This window comes from Larimichthys crocea, chromosome XV, assembly GCF_000972845.2.
Source record: "Larimichthys crocea isolate SSNF chromosome XV, L_crocea_2.0, whole genome shotgun sequence".
NCBI lineage: Eukaryota > Metazoa > Chordata > Actinopteri > Sciaenidae > Larimichthys > Larimichthys crocea.
In genome coordinates this window covers 10,761,304-10,775,773 of record NC_040025.1, presented here as the reverse complement: position 1 = coordinate 10,775,773, position 14,470 = coordinate 10,761,304, and the positions used below count along the sequence as shown (strand labels likewise).

At 42.1% G+C, this 14,470-nt stretch overlaps 1 protein-coding gene across 3 annotated transcripts in view; it reads left to right on the top strand.

Moving 5' to 3' along the window:
* magi3a (membrane associated guanylate kinase, WW and PDZ domain containing 3a) overlaps nt 1-14,470 on the top strand; it is a 103,283-nt gene that overhangs the window by 61,589 nt on the left and 27,224 nt on the right. For all 3 annotated transcript variants that reach the window (XM_019273921.2, XM_027288645.1, XM_027288644.1), the window contains exons 2-3: nt 1,087-1,203; nt 6,633-6,752. In XM_019273921.2, coding sequence (XP_019129466.2) covers nt 1,087-1,203; nt 6,633-6,752 — 237 coding nt within the window. The remainder of the gene's footprint in view (nt 1-1,086; nt 1,204-6,632; nt 6,753-14,470) is intronic.

Below are 14,470 nucleotides of genomic sequence, written 5' to 3'. Positions count from 1 at the left end.
CGTGCAACTGATCAGCGAAGTAGCGAAAATAAGACGTGTCAGGCAGCTCGGCGATAAAATATTCATCAGAATATTAGCCAGCGGCTGAATTAATCTCACAATGGGGAGAATCCTGTATTTACAATCTCTCTAGGTGTCTTGCCGGGAGAGGTGTTTTATCTCTCTGACTGATGTTTCTCAAAGTAGCTGAATGCAAATCTCATTCGGAGTCTGGATGACATTACTCACAGCCTGCCTGATTTTGATTTGTCAACATTTCCTGATCTGGAGAAGATCTGCGGGATCATAGCACCTACGTCAGAGAGTCTGGCAGACATGCAATCGCTGAGTTTGAGACCACCCAAAGGAGGAAGATGCAGATGTAGAACATGAAACTGGATTTTGACAGGTTATTGTTGCAGCTGTGGTAACTGTCAGAACAACTGCAACATGATGTTTTGATGTAGATGGTGGACCCCGGTGCTCAGGTTTAAAGCGTACCCCCTGCTGGGCAGCTTTGAGGAAGGGTTGGTTATTGATACCCAGAGTGTAACTGGAGCCATATTCAAAGCACATCCTGCATGTCCCATCCCGAGGAAGGACAGCTGGAGTCCACACAGGAGGAAGAGTGCCACTATAGCAAACATGAGGGAGTTCTCGCTCTGTCTCTCTTTATCTTTCGGCTTCCTCTCACTGACATCCCGTCGCTCAGAGGAGAATGGTACATCTTCCTCCTGTTGAAGGTGACGGTGCATGCTCCTATGTGCTGTCGTTCCCAAGAAGCAACAGCTCTTTTGTAAATGCATGCATGTGGATTTTAATGAACAAGCTCAATTAATGTTTCATCACATTATGACAGCTTCAATATGCCGACTTTGGGACTTCTCAAGTGGAGGTAACTGCAAGGATCCTTTTGATTCGGCTCTTGTAGCGTGTGTTGTAGGAGTGTAGCGTCGCTTTTTTTAATGCATTTAAATTTCAGAATCGTCTTTTTTAATCGTGTCGAAATCATCAGCGTGAGCGTTTTGTAAATGAGCGCTATGTAGATGGCCTCCTACGTGATTTAATTGTCGGACTGACCCACATTTTTTTCCTTTTTTCCTCTAGGTAAGGTGTTGAATACTGATTTGCGTCACTACCTCAGCCTGCAGTTTCAGAAGGGCTCCCTGGACCATAAGCTGCAGCAGGTGATCAGGGACAACCTGTACCTGCGCACCATTCCCTGTGAGTAGCTTCCACAGCCTTGGGCACCTCACTCCCACCTCCACCTCTCTCTCTCTCTCTCTGTCTGGGCTCTGACCCGTCCAGATGGAGCCTGGTCTGTTCTCATCTGTTGCACTGCCTGCACCATCCTATTTATTTGCCTGCATCCCTTATGTGTTTTTAAAAGCACCCAGTCTTAGGTTTAATATTCTTGTGTCCTGGGAAAACCTTATTATTATACGAAAGGCTGACATTACCGACTGTGAGTGTAATACGCGTCAAGTCTTCAGGGCTTCAGGGCAACAAATTGTATTGGAATTGAGGGGAATGACCCAGTTTCTCAATTTTTATGTTTAATTTAACAAAAATTTGTTTTGAGGCAGAAGTATTGAATGAAAAGAGACATTTATTTTCAATTCTGGATTCTAGTCAGACCTTGGTTATTTTATAATTAACGGTTTGAGGGAGAAGCAGAAGAATAAGTAACCACGACAGAACGTTTTGTTTTTCATACCCGAGTGATTTTTAAAAAAGGAACAACAAGGCCAACAGGCGTGAATGAAAGAGCAGCTGCAGTTCTCTGGGCTGCGCAGCTGAGTTAAAAAGACTTTTTTTTTTTGTTACTTATCACTGATAAATACCACTGTCTCGGTTAGCATTTGGAAAGCTCTCATGTCTGACATTTTGCATGAAGGGAAAGTCGCTTTAAAGGCATATTTTGAAGCTTCCGGTTTAATTGGAGCGAACATTTTCTAGTTGCTTATCTTGCAGAATGAAGCTGCTCGCAAATTTGCTGTAGAAAGCAGCTTAAAGTATGAAGCACTAAACAAGGCCACGCTGCTCCTTGGCTGTTTAGTTGCTGTGTATAGAGGCAGTAACATCTCTCTCATCATCTCTCACATCTGAGTTGTTGTGCTCAGTTTCCTCCCATCACCCTGAAGATCGTTACAGCAGTTTAGTCACTGACGACGCACGTCATGTTTCAGCCGTTTCTTCATATTTTAGTCACCATCGTGCATGTATGTCCCGTACGAGACGCTGCAGTCTGGTGTCTCTTGTCCAGTCCACTCATGCCAGCCTGTGTCAGTGCCTTATCACAGTGCACTGACCACACGAAGAGCCTAAATAGCAACTACAGCATGATGCCTGTGCTCATTACAGCAGCCACGAAATGGCATCTCAGAGTGAGACAAAGCATGACTTCGCTCTTCCACTACACCCACTAACACACACACACACACACACACACACACACACACAGAGCGAGGCTTCATTAAGTGTCACACAAGATGACAGTGCCAAGGGTCCAGGGCACCACGAAATCCTTAAAGCTCAACTAAATCCCGACCCCCCCACTACTCCACCGCCTACTACCCTTCTTTTTTTTTGTCTTATCAGTCTCAGGGCATTAATATCGGGCAAAAAAAATAATATAAAAAACAACAAGAAAGGATAGTGGAACTGGAAGTGGAAAGAAGAAGTGCCCCAGGTTTTCAATCCATGCATTTCTTTTACTTAAGAAGATTGAAGAGGACTCCTTTTAAGTTTTTAAGCCACTGAGACAAAAGATAAAGCACAGCTTTGCATTGATGTAGCTCATCATGGATTTTTTTTATTTCTTTTCTTACTACAGAGGAAAAAAGAAGTTCAAAGTGAATCGTAAAAAATTGCCTAAAATATCTAATAAACTTTTCAACTCTCATGAATTTGATAAAAAAGAAAACAAGGGCAATAAACTTGAAGAGACAAATAAAAACACGGGCAGCGCTCGGCGCTCGAGTCTGTTTCCTTTTTCATTTAATTACGCAGCCGTAATCGTTTTATAGTAGTGCTTCACACCACGCGTAACACCGACATGCACTGTGATTCAAATCCCTCCGTGCTGCAGGTAAAACAATGTTTTTCTTCGGATACTTTGGATGAATACATGAATAAGTTCATGTTGTAATGAAGGGCAGCAGTGAACAGAACAGAGTGCGGTCATTCGAAACGAGCGCTGATGCCATATCTGTGAGTGTACGGTAGAGATTCATTCGGTTTTAGTTATTTTACACCATGCTTGTTGTTGTGTAACAAGCTCATTACTCAAAATTACATTATTAATGAGATATGTGTTGTATAGCTGGGTGAGAAATATATTAACTTCTAGACAAACAAAGCAAAAATCAGTCACTTTATGGATTGTATGAGACTAAATTTGTGGCAAAGAATGTTAAAATCTTAATAAATAGCACGCATCGATGTACCGATAAGTTAAGCATCTTGCAAAAATCATCTTTTCAGCCTGATATCTGCTGTGAACGTTGTAGTCTCAGGCCACGTGACCTCCTCATAAATGTGCACAACTTCGAGAAACATATAGTGTGCTGTGTGAATCAATCAGGACTGAGACTTCTGACTCGTGTTTACCATAACCGGCAATAGCGACAGGAAATAGAGAGACAAGTGGAAACCGAATGGACAGAAAATAGAATCTGTGTGTTCATCAGACGTTACAGCCAACGTCCAGCAATATCCTCTGGTTCTCTTGTCGGAGTCTAGAACAGTTTCTGGCATCTGAAAATTGCTTTCTCTTCTTTGTTTTTCACATTTTATTGTTCAGCTACAATTAGCATCTGGGAGCCTTGTTGGGAAACACTTGTCACTTGGCTTCTGCTGCCCCACAGAGTGGGTGTTCAACCTGCTAGGCGGGAAACACACAAAGAAGAACTAGATAACCCGTGTAGGCCCGGTAACTATTCCTACTTTTTTTTTTAACGTTTTTCATTTTGCTTTAGTTTGACACTTTTGTCCTTTATTCTTTTCATGTGCTTGTTTTTTTTATCTTTTCAAAGAGAAGCTGGTGAGGAACCCGAACACGAGATGGAAGTGAAAACAGTGCACCGCTCTTTTTAAGTCAGCCGTGGCAGCAAATTTCCTCTTGTCTTTTCTTCAAAGCTACTCATCCCAGCACTCCTTCGCACATAACAGTTAGACGACGTCTAGGTCCTTAGCAGTCTCTCTTCAAATGGCTGGGGTGTAATGATAGATTCTTTCCCTCACAGCTGTCCAGGTGTGGAGACTGTGGAGAAGATGTGAATTCATCCATGCAGAACACATCAGAGCAGATAGCATCCATGGTTTCTTTTTTTTTTTTTTTTAGGCCGTATCACCTCTTGAGGTTTTATTACAGCAACACTTGGCATCATATGCCTGTGATGGCGTTATGAGAATTGCAACTGTAAAATAAAAGTAAATCTCTTCAGGTAAAGTAGCTGAATAAACAATAAAAAAAGCGAAATAACCACATTTCCCTGTCCGAAAAACAAGCTCATATTTCCTCCCTCTGTGCCTGCACTGGTCTCCTCTGATTGCTCCGTTTGACATCATGAAAGATTGTCTTTGCAACAGACTAAGCTGTTTCAGATGTGATGGCTCACACTGCAGGCAGGATGGATGTTGACACAGAAAGAAAATGAAGAATGGGGACAGGTTCCTATTAAAACTCTTGAGTTAAAATCCCTCGTGCCTGCAGCGGAGCCAGATAGCAGAGTAGTTCAGCCAAGGTACTGTGAAAGCCCTGATTGCATCTGAAATGACTGTAAGCTGAGTCGCATGTTGGGGAGCGTGAAATCATTTTCATAACAATGTGTTTTCAGGGTCTCAGATGAGAGAATCAACAAGGCAAAACACGACTGTTTCTTAACCAGATGCAGCACTTACGGTAGATTATGATTTAATGAGTGGGACTTTGCCGGAGCTGGAGTACGGTGTTGGAGATGTGCTTCATGTGATGGACAGAATTTCAAACAGAAGTGAAGAAGATATATAAAAAAAAAAAAAGGTTGAAAGTACTGCACTTCAATCTCCAAGATCGTTTCAGACATAAAATAATGAATGGCCTTGACCGTCAAAACTGGCATGAAACAGACTGTACTCTGAAAAATGTCACTGACTGTGACGGAGTATGCCCTTGGTTTAGGAACCTGGCAAACTCTGTGGTTGTTGTTGGAAACAGGTTGAACGTTCATATTTAAGGAACTCCAATGTTGAAGTTCTTTCTTTTCATGCTACTGAAGTACTGTCCTCTTTCCTCCACAATCTTTTGAACGTGCACCAAACATACAATGATTGTAAAACGTATTTTTAAAATATTGTGTTTTTCTAAATTAAGCAACCCAACTTTTTTATACGATTGCAGCCTCTTCAGTTAGATGAATGATTACAATATATATTATTAGATAAATGAGCCTACTTCTTTTTACATTATTGTTGATAGACTACCCACGATTCCTCAGGCAGTCTGTGAGCACTATAGGCCATTGTTGTAGGCCCACTTTAATATACAATACAAGTTACAATAAACTGTATGTAGCACAAGGTCTCTGCTCCGTCTCTCTATCAGCTATGAGGTCCTTGGCCTGAAAAACAGAAGTCAGTCGGGCACAAAACAGTCATTGTTGAAACATTCAACATTTCTCATTACATGCACAACAATTGATTTATTATTTGTAAAAGAAATAAAATAATAATAATCAGCAGATGAATCCAAAATGAAAATAATCATCATTAGCTGCAGTCCTGTACAAAATTGTTTTAAGAAATAACTCCACCTCAATCAAATACAACAGTACAAGCCTGCATTTATATTAATCCACTGATATGCAATGAGTACTTTCTATACTTTTAAGTACATTTTCTTGATTATACTTAATGAAGGACTTATGGAGTACTTCTGAATACTTCTTCCACCGCTGTAAGGCCGTAACCTTTAATCTTACTGGAAAGGTATTTGAATAAATGTATGAGAAATTCATTATCTTGTTTACTGCACACAGGATTGTCTTAGAAACGTTCTGCATAAGCAAGACTTTAAACTTAAGTAGCGTGATGCTGACACCACTATACCTTTTATGTTTAGTCATTATAATCCATTATATCGTCATGGAAACCGAGGCAGCGCGTGGGAAGTGTACGGCGGATGGAAAAGAAGTCTAATTATTAACCAAAAACAGTCTATAGTGAAGTCAGATGAGATTTCATCCGTTCATGTGCCGTCTCCTCTGATTCTCCTCGCGTACTTATCGCATTCATATAGTGTTTAATTGCATGCTTCAGGAATAAAGGAGCTGCTGAACACAGAAGTCAAAGTAAAAAGTGTGCAATTAAAATCCTGTTCATTATCATTATCTTCAGTTACACTTTCTCTGTATTCTGACAGCTGTGCTGCTTCTCTGTTTCATATTTTAATAATTCATTCATAGCTCTGTGGTCCCTGCTCTGTTGACTATTCATGATATAGACACAGATGCGCCCCCTGAGCGCTGCGTTTAACTTAAACCGCATCCCCGTGAGCATGTCAGATACAGTGTCACGTCCATCTCTTATATCCACACCCCCCACGTTTGTGAATGGCACATTCCGCTTATTTGGATGTTTCCCCCTGTCTTAAACTGTGTCGTTGTTGGCAGGTACCACTCGGCAGCCCCGGGAGGGGGAGGTTCCTGGAGTGGACTACAATTTCATCAGTGTGGGAGAGTTTCGTGACCTGGAAGAAAGTGGACTGTTGCTGGAGAGCGGCACCTACGATGGTATGTCTCCCAACAACACATAACGCAAAAGTCTACAGCACTGTAGACGTCGGTCGGACAGTTTAGACAGTTTATTTTGAAGGAGGAGAAAGAGTGATTTTAAAAAAAAAAAAACAAACAAGTTCACTTTCCTCATATTTTCCTGACAGGAAATTGAAGCGTTTATATCGACCTGTCTTCAAAGCCGTCAGACTCCTTTGACAAAAACAGTAATTTTGCCACATAGAACACCAGAGCTCCCGATCTGTCACTACACCATCAGAAACTTGTCAAGCACCGGGTATTGAAGGCTGTCATTAATGAAAGTTGTCATCAAATGATTCCTGCTTACTTACCATCATATATATTTTCAGACTGAATCGGGCAGTTGTTAAGACATCAATGTCCACTGATACGCTGAGAGGTTTTTCATATTTTGGCAAAAGAAAAATAATCATTGCATTTACGTTGACAAACAAACAAAGCAAAAGAAGTAATCAAGAAGTCATATGAACTCGCATAGAGACAGTTTTGATGACAGCGATCCTGCATCATCACCTCTACATGGACCTACACAGGGAAATTAAATTCCTGCAGGTCATGCAGCACTTTTATTGCCTTTAATGTGTTTTAATTTACGTTCTCACTAAGACCCCGCCAAGAAATAACACATCAGTTATGACTGCAGCTTGACCTCATGTTAATGAATAATGAGGAACCTTTAAGAACAGGATGAAAAAGAAGAAATCTTTCTTTTGGTATGCACAAGGAAAACCCCGGAAGTCTCGGGTGGCACACATACAACATGTCACCGTGTTTACCATATGATCATGTTTTATATGCTTCTTATACAGATCACAGGTGGATTAAACGGGAGTTTAGCCTTTGAACTGATACTTAAAATCAGATGTTTACCATCATAAAATTCTGTGTTTGGTTGGTTGGTTTTGCTGTCACGAGAGAGCAAAAGCTTTTCAGGTGGTCTCGGCCCACTTGTTTGGACCGCATCAGAATACAGTTGACAGATTTCACAGCTGCGACAAACACCCCAAACAGGTTAGGTGTGAAAATTGAATAGAGTAAAGTTAAGTCGGGAAGACCATGGTGGAGAAACTCAAAGAGCATAGAAACACAATACCGTACAGTACATTGTCCCTGTAGGCCTGTAGCTGAGGATGAAACCCTGGTTATTAGTATTCTTGTGAATTTGCTGAGCTGTGCGCCGTTAGGTCGTCAGGTGAAGTCAACACATTGCCTATGTCATCAACCTGTCACCATTAATGTGAAACACCACAGATAATATATCCCCGAGTGATTTTTGTTGCCAAAAACAACTTCATCCCGATCCTCCATACTCCGTGTCAGAAATGTGTTGCTCTCTCGTTCGCCCTTTGTCCCATATCAGCCCCTGGGAGACTGGCCCTTCATCCCTGAACCTGTGAACCAGTCAGCAGGATGAATAATGGATCTGCTGCTCTGCCCTTCCCTGCCTAATGTAACACAACGGCGTGTGTGTACGGGAGGCACGGATTCAGAAGCCCTCGGAAAGTTAATCATTAATGCTCAGACTTTTTGACCTCAGCGCAAATAAACCTGTAGATAAACTTAACACATAACACGAGTAATGATCTGCAGGCAGGTAGATGCACTCGAATACGGGGAAGGAGGAAGAGATATTTACCATGTAATGAATAATTTCTCCAGGATCGATCGGTTAGTCATCGACTACAGATCTGCTGTTCGCTGTAGGAATGTGAAATTAGACATAAAACTTGTGTTCATGTATATTTTAAAGGAAAGATGCAAGTCGTAGTCGGTGCCTGAATTTTACATCCTCCCTCGTTCTTCTTTTGTGTTTTATTGTTTTCATGCTGCCTTTGCTGCAAAATGAATGTCCCTCTTGTGGGACAAAATCAGAACTGAAGTGAACTTTGAGCATCTAGGGCTCGGGGGGAAACCACACTCCATTCCAACCTACTTTTTTCTTTGCAGTCAGCCATTATTCTTCTCTCTCTTCCCTTTGCTTTCTCTGTGGCCTTTACTGTAAACTGCGGGCTGATTGAACGGAAGCATCGACCTGGGCGGCCATGTTCACAGCTGTGACTAATCCTCCAGACCCGTGAACAACAGGGGCTTGATGTATCCATGGTTAATCTGTAACCAAGAGTGACACTCACTCCCACTGCTCTGCTGGAGCCAATATCTGAGACAATGAGCGCTTCACAGATTGGTTGTCATATCGCTCGCCAATAATAGAAAGTTATTTCAGAAGGCCAATATTAGGAAAAAAAAAAAAAACTTAACCAAGCATAAAAGAGCACAATTGTGTGTGTGTGTGTTTATGAATACCCCTTCATACATTTTCATCTCCCAGCGGTCTCGCTCTCTGCATTCCAAGCAGGTCTTAGCAGCGAAGTTGACTCAGCCGTCGGTGAGGTGGATGGGAACGTCAGCGCCGCACAAAAACAAAGAGATTAGTTTGCCGGTTTTTGTTTTACAGAATGATGGAAGTGTCAGGGGAGTGAGTAATACCTGTTACCTCGGCTGTGCCCAAACTCTCAGGAATTAGATTTGCGTGTGTGTGTGTGTGTACCAAGAGTGTGTGTGTGTGTGTGTGCATGTATGTGAATTAGGGCATATCCAATTTTCTACCCCTCGCCGCTGTGGCCGGTGCAGAAAAACTAGTGGTATGAATCATTCATGGCAGAGGCAGGGAGCTGAAATGGACAAATAAAATGCAGGAAAAGCAGGTGTCTCTCTGTGTTGAAGCTCAGGGCTAGCAACAGTAGGGTCGGTATGAAGCTGAGATGAAGACATCAGCTGGAAATACAGCATTGTGTGTTGTTATTACCCGAATTATACTAACTATTACTGGGCTTTCTTTTCTAGTTGTGTAATGCAAAGTGGTTACACACCAGCAGACCTTTTACCCAGGTGCTTATTAGGGGTGGGAATTGATAAGATTATTACGATTCCGATTCCATTATCGATTCTGCTTAACGATTCGATTCTCTTATCGATTCTCATTTGGGGAAAAAAGGAGAACAAACAGTTTGATCAGCATCATCTAGAGGAGGTAGTGAACTGGAGCGAGTACTAGTACAGCTGCAGCCTCTGAGCCAGCCAGACTCTCTCTCTTGTCATGGTCATCTTCTAAATGTAATGCAGAAGGCATTCGTTTAATGTGAACTGTTATAGCATGTTTTACAAAGCAACACATCGCGGTAACATGGTAGGCAGTGTGTTATTTACCTCCCGTAGTAACCACAGAGGTGGTCATAGCCTGGCTGCCGCCGCTGCTGCGAGGTTGAGATTCATCTCCAGTCTGAAGCGTGTCAAAAACACGACGTTCATTTAAAAATATTGCATGTTGTGTGCGCAAATGTTTCTGCATGTTCGTCGTGTTCCCTCCCGACGCTGTTATCTCCACTTTGCAATGATTGCAAGTCGCCCTGTTGCCGTCTGTTTTGGTAATATGCAGCCAAACTCTGGAGCGTTTGAACTGAGTGGGTGACATTGTTTACTACTGATCGCACTGCACGTGCGAAACTTGCGTAAGTTACGTGGCGTGATTAGTCGTGCTTTCTGGAATCAATAAGAGAATCGTTAGATAAACTGCCAAACGATTCCTTGGAATTGAAACAATCGAGAACCGGTTCTTGTTGAGAACCGGTTCTCGATTCCCATCCCTAGTGCTTATAGTAACATTAGGGCTGCACAGTCTATGTTTGCATATTAGACCAAACAAGAAACATCGCTTGATTTGGTGTAGTGTAGTATCATGGGTCAGTGCAAAAGTGGCCTTCTTCAAGGATGGAGTGAACAAGAATGGAGCATAAAAGGCTGAGACTAGGGGAAAAAAAGGACATGAGTTATAGACAAGACAGTGCTGTGGTACTTTCATTATAGTAGACAGTTCTAGTCTGCAGTCAGAGGTCTGCTAGGCGCCAATTTGACAGGGGAAGAAGATTATGAAATCCCCTTTGTGAAATAGAAAATGCATTCCCTTTGACAATCATGGACTTTACTGGCAAAGAAATGACCATTTACCGACCTCTTGTTTTGCAGGACCACATTGCCTAGAACCATTTTATAATGAGGTCTTTTTTTTTTTTTTTGGTATAACAGGCTTTGTGAAGTTCTGAGGCAAAGCCGCATAGCTGTGGATTAGATAGAAACAGGGCAACAGGCCAGAAGTCGCAGAGGAGGGAAGGGTGCAAAGGTGCTGAGCTAGCAACAGCTGCCCACTCCTGGGAAACCTCCAGCACAGAGGCTTGAAAGATTAAGACGTACCTGAGCTTTTTAGGACTGCACTGTTGATAACATAGAGAGTTGGATTAGTGTTGTTATTGTGCACATCCAAAAAGCATACAAGAACAACAACGACAGCAAAAAAAGCTCAGATAGAAAGTGGAAGAACAAAAGATAGAGGGATAAACCGAGATGGATTAGGATGGATGAGAGCAGCTTAATAAGAAAAATAAGGATAGATAGGAAGGGTGTGTAATTTATAGTGGGTGTCAGTGCACAGACTGAGGAGATGAACATAAACTAGACGAAGGAAGTTTATTTATGAGAGGCAGGTCATCTAACAGTGAATTGTGAAGCTGTGCGCCACACACACACACACACACACACACACACACACAAACACAAGCAAGCACAGAGAGTAGAGGAATGCAGGGTTGACAAGGTTGGCTTGTAAAGTGTGGGCATCCATGCCAAACAGGGCCTATAAGCCATGTGCCAAGGCTGGAGCACAAGACGGGCTTCACCCGCCTGGGGCACTGGCAGTCAGTGATGAGGCCTGGGCATACTGGGCACTGCCCAAGAGAGTGGAAGCCCGTCCTCAATGATTAATGAGGGTCTGCGACTGCGGCTGGCAGGTTCAAAGAAGCAGAGGGGATAAACGCGGGGAGGGGAGCCGATGAAGGCCGAGCCAGACTATAAAGCCTCAAGAGGATTTCCCCAAACTTCCACGAGCTAAAGGGGCAGTCTCCAGTTTCCGTTTGTGTTTGAAAACATTGTCACAAATCCATTTGGTAGCGTTTCACGTGGCTAAATGACCACGACCGCACGAATCCCGGCTCCCTGGCGCGTCGGTCACAGCTCATAATGAAAAGGTTTTCTGAAGGATATACTGAGATTTAGAGAGGTTACGTCTCACTGCAGATAGAACTCTGGTCACAGCTCGGCTCACATTTTATTCAGAGATGAGATATGCCGGCAGCTGCTGACTAAAACAAATGACGTGACGTCTACACACACACATAAAGTATATACACTTTTTTTTTTTCTTTCTCCCCCCCATAAACAAGCCTGGTTTTAATAGTCCATATTTCAGCTCAGGTCTCACCAGGCACAACAGTTTCCTTTGACATGAAACTACATTCGTTGGCAGCAGACACAGCCCTGCATGCGTAACATGAGTGAACGAGTGTGTAATTTACAGACAGTGCCAAAGCAAGTGTTGGCCCCGTCTGTTAAAATGACTTTGCCTTCACACTGTCCACCCACCACTCTTACAAAGCTACAGAAAAAAAACCTCCTTTAATGCAGTAACACTATGACGAAATGATCAGCCCGCCCTGCTGCTGCCGCCGCCTTTAACACCAGCACTTGTCACTTTGCCACGGCGTGACAAAAGGGAAGCGAGATTGAAATTACATAAGCTGTTGATGACCAATAATGTTGGCAGCGTGATGAGCTGTAATATTTCTGTCTCCTCCTAATAGAAGTTAAACATAGCAACAGAAGTAAACACTAGTGAATATATATATATATATATATATATTAGTATGCGTGTGTGTACTGTAAACATGTTTAACAATGCAGCATATTGCAGAATTCCAAGGTCAGAAACTCGATCCGTCATTAGGGAACGACAGCTTGCCGGTAAGATTGATTCCTTCCAGGATTTTACAGTAATTCTTACAGTTTTTTCTCTGTTTCTTCAAGGTTATTGGTACATATTTATAATAGAGAACAGCCTGTTGCGTTGACTCGGTGCCCATATCAACAGGTGTCTATTTTTGTCACACACATGGTCATGGGGAGCTGTTATCATGGTGGCTCCCAGGCTTTTTTTTTATTTTTTCTGAGAACGAATAGCTCGTTAATCTAAGGGAAGTAATTATGGCGGAGGATTTGAGGTGGCCACTCTTACATCACCCAGGGGTTGCCAAAGGGTGACCAGACACCCTATTCAAATCAGGACTGATTTTAGAATTTGCTCCGGCGTGCCACCAGAGACGGCCTTTGTCCTCGTAATGAGACATTGAACATCTTTTAATGAGGTGGAATTATACATCAGGATCACGGACAGGTTAGATCAGTGTTTTGCTCTCATGAAGAGAAGGTGGCATCAGTTGTGACTGTCAAGCAGCAACTAATGGGATCAACTGGGCAAACTGGTTACTCTCTTGTGCCAGTCTAACAGTGGTGGGTCATTGACAAGCAAATGGCTCGTCCAGAACTCATTCACATTCACTAAATGATCTGCTAAAATTGGCCCTTTCTTTCCCCTCTTGCTATCATGCATAGCTGGTGCCCCAACCTCAATCGGTCTGGAAGGCAAGTCTTATTCATAACCACTTTTTATGCTTGAATATACTAAAATAAATCCAGAATCGATGTAGTCTGGTTTTATTCTTCCACCGTTTTATTTTTATTGTTGTCCCTGCTGCATATTCAGCATTAGTTATTCTCGTTTTCTTTAGTTGTTCGTTCATTTATTTATTATTTATCTATTAGAATCACAAATATCCATCTGTTTTATGTCGCACGCTTTTGTTGCCCACGTCGCGGCTGTTTTTAATCATTAGACCTAATTGTTATTGCACGAGCTCGGTGAAAATCTTTTGATATGATAAAACATACAACATGCGGTAATCGCATCAAAAGAAATGCAATGTCGCGTTAGAATATTAATAAGATTGAGGAATTCTTTAAAATAAAAGGAACTGTGAATAATTAGCAACAGTTGCGTGTAACGATAACTAAATAAAATAGAAGCGGATGTAGATGCCTGGGGCAGTCACAGGATATTAATGCAACATTAATCTGCATTTTTTTTTTTTGGCCTTTTATGCCTTTTTATTGATAGTACAGCTGAAGCGGGATTCGAACCGGGGCCAGCTGCAGCGAGGACTGAAGCCTCTACACACGGGGCGGCCACTTAACCCACTACGCTACCGACTGCCCCATTAATCCGCATTTTTGTTGAAATAACTTGAAGTGGCCACATAAGAATCAAGCAAACAACTCCTCTAACAGATTTCTTTAGGTGGAGTTAAAAACAGACAGCCTCCAGCTTGTTGGCTCCTTTTTTTCAGGTTGTATAGTTTTTTTTTACATCCACACTGGATAAAGTTATAAATTCTCATCAGTGACTGCTTTCTGTGCTCATTAGTACAGTATAATTACAACACGATCCATCCCAGTGCACTTCCTTATTGTGGCCACTGTCTCCCAGATCCTTGCTAATAGGTACTTACAGAGACTGCGTGTACCTTTTTTTTTTTTTTTTTTTTTGTGGGAGCTTCAGAAGCCGAATCGTGCACGGAGCAAATTACTACTTCTAATTTAACTCCCTCGATTTGCATTCTGCTAGTAAGCACCGTATTAATTACAACCCTAGTAAAGGATTTAATGGTTTCCAACAAGGTATTGATATTAATACTTCATAAATTAAAACACGGATTAATATAATTACCACAATCAATTATGACTTTGTATTT